Source organism: Penaeus chinensis, chromosome 41 (genome assembly GCF_019202785.1).
Source record: "Penaeus chinensis breed Huanghai No. 1 chromosome 41, ASM1920278v2, whole genome shotgun sequence".
Lineage (NCBI taxonomy): Eukaryota > Metazoa > Arthropoda > Malacostraca > Decapoda > Penaeidae > Penaeus > Penaeus chinensis.
Window position 1 is genome coordinate 27,522,782 of NC_061859.1, and position 2,500 is coordinate 27,525,281.

Here is a 2,500-nt window from a genome sequence, read left to right on the forward strand (position 1 = left end):
TTTACTTTTTAATAACATTCAATTATTTGGGACACAGCTTACACTGCTGGCCCTGGCTTTCAGGAATATGATCCTGAGGATGGAAATGTTGGGATCCCTGGGGCCAGTGCTCTTCCAGTCATGGCTCACTGATATTACATTCCAAACTCATTTACTGATAGAAATAAGGCAAGAGCCCCTTCCTAACTGCCCACTGAGTCTAATCATTTGCATGATGCTGGCCTTCAGCTAAAATTCCCATCACCCCAGCCCTCAGCCAATTTTTTTTTTTTTTTTTTTTTTCATGACATGATGGTCATGCATCCAGATCCAAAGAGTTAATCTTTTAACAAGTGTAGAATGGCCTATGGATTTTTACGGTATCTGTTACTGTGTTGGTGCTGTATCTAATCTCTTTATTTCTTCCAGCCTATGACTGTTTGCCTGGACTACCCATGCCCAGAGACTCCCCTGTACCTGATGATGAGAGCCGAGGTTCCAGTGGTTCCTGGGACAACAATATTTATGACCCGGAGATCCCAAATGTAACACACTGGACTGTGGACCAAATTATAGAGTACTTTGATGAGAAGGGCTTCAAAAGTTTTTCCGATGTCTTCAGAGAACAGGTTGGTTTTAGTGTATGTTTAAAGTCTGGTTTTAGGCTGAAGGAGGTTAAAGGATGCTAATTATCTGTACTGTCAGTCCCAAGAATTTTTGAGTACAAAGGGTCTGATGTTTGGATTAATTGGTTATGGTATATACCAGATAAAATACTTTATTGCTGGACTACTTATGTTCAGTTTTAAATTTAGTCATAATTCATAGGTAGATGTACACTTATTAAAATTTTATCTGGACACAGCTTAATCTCTCATTAGATTAATCCCTGATCTCTATTAGAATAGTCCCATAGTTAAAGCTTTATACACATATATTAGCCTTTCTTCAAAACTGAACATTATTTTCAGGATATTGATGGCACAGCGCTGCTGATGCTGACCCGTTCGGACGTACTAATGGGGCTGAACCTGAAGCTGGGTCCTGCCCTCAAGATCTACAGACAAATCCGAATCCTTCAGACTAGGCTGACTAACCCTCCCTTGCCATAAATATATAGAGTGTAGGTCTATGTCTTCTTTCTTATGTGTAAGAACTCCACTGTGGTAAAGATGTGATCTCTGTAAACATTGATTTTTTTTTTTTTTCTCTCTCACCCTTTTAAGTTATATTCTTGATATTATCTCTTATATCTATTATCTAATATTTACATTATTATATTGTATTTCTTCTTTCTTGATAGTAATCTATTTTTAATTTTTTCTCTTCTCTCCATTCCTCCATCATTGGCTGTTAAGACAGTTTGCATTCCTTCTTGGAATGGGAAAAAAAAGAAAAAGAAATGGCAATTTGTCACTTTATTTTCTATTGTTTTTTGTACCTTGAGGACATAGTAAAACAATGTGTATATATTATATTTTATAGTATACGCTTTACATCTGGCTGATCTTTGGACAAGATTTATGCTATCCTTGTTATAGAGGATTGACGTAGGTCTGTGCACGTCATTTTCATGTTCTCATCTCGTTACATTGTTGTAATTGGCATCTCCCCTCCCCCATTTGTGAGGAGGAGGGCTGTCAAATTTCGCTGCCATTTGTAAATTTTTTCACAAGTTTCTCCCGTTGTGATCTTTCATATCATGTAGAATAATCTCACTCTTTATCTGTTGTTATTTTGCCTAAGTTTTGTCATTTACTTTTTGGTCCAAATGACGTCTTGTTTTTCTTTTTTTTTCATGTGAAAGTAAAGGTAATGTTTTTTTGTTGTTTTTTTCCTTTTATTTTTTGGGTAATTTATACTTTATATTATAATAAAAAATACAGATTTGGGAATGTTCCATTGGCTTTCTTTTAAGCTGTGATTTATAGTGGATATCTGCCTGTTAACACCACAATGCTTGTCCATAATGCATTCTGTAGATCTTTATATTTTTATTATTTAAACAAAATGTATGTCTATGTATTTTTATTTTTTATTATTTAAAAAAAGTGTCCATTTTTTTCAATTTATAAAGAGATCTGAAAATACTTGTGTGTAATTTTTGTGAATACTAATTGTATATGAGATGTTTTTTGTAATATTTGGATTTTTATGAAACTGAAAGGCTTTGATATAAGAGAGTTGTTTTATTACCCAAAGGCATTTATAGCGAGTCCTGACACATGAGACTCCAAGTGACCATCACATCATACAAAAATTTGGCTGAGGGAAGGGTGATGTGAATACTCTTGTGAAAAAGTTGGCTAAGGACTGATGTAATGGGAACATGCTGTCAAGAGCATTGCGGCTGAAGGCCAGAATGAGGGGAATGACTCGTCACTCTTAAACAAAGCTCTTGGACAGTGATTAGAGGTGGTGGCATTCAGGAGGGAGCTTTTGCATTATTTCAATTGATATAAAAGTGTGAAATATACAATCTATGTGCTATGACTAGAAGAGGGAGGACACTATTTCCATG

The 2,500-nt window shown here is 35.4% G+C and overlaps 1 protein-coding gene across 1 annotated transcript in view; it reads left to right on the plus strand.

Annotated features, from left to right (window-relative positions):
* Positions 1-2,158, plus strand: part of LOC125047465 (sterile alpha motif domain-containing protein 1-like) — a 24,426-nt gene extending 22,268 nt beyond the window's left edge. The window contains exons 5-6 of the mRNA XM_047645677.1: positions 409-608; positions 951-2,158. Of these exons, the coding sequence (XP_047501633.1) occupies positions 409-608; positions 951-1,091 (341 nt within the window). The 3' untranslated portion in view covers positions 1,092-2,158. The remainder of the gene's footprint in view (positions 1-408; positions 609-950) is intronic.
* The last annotated feature ends 342 nt before the right edge of the window (positions 2,159-2,500 follow it).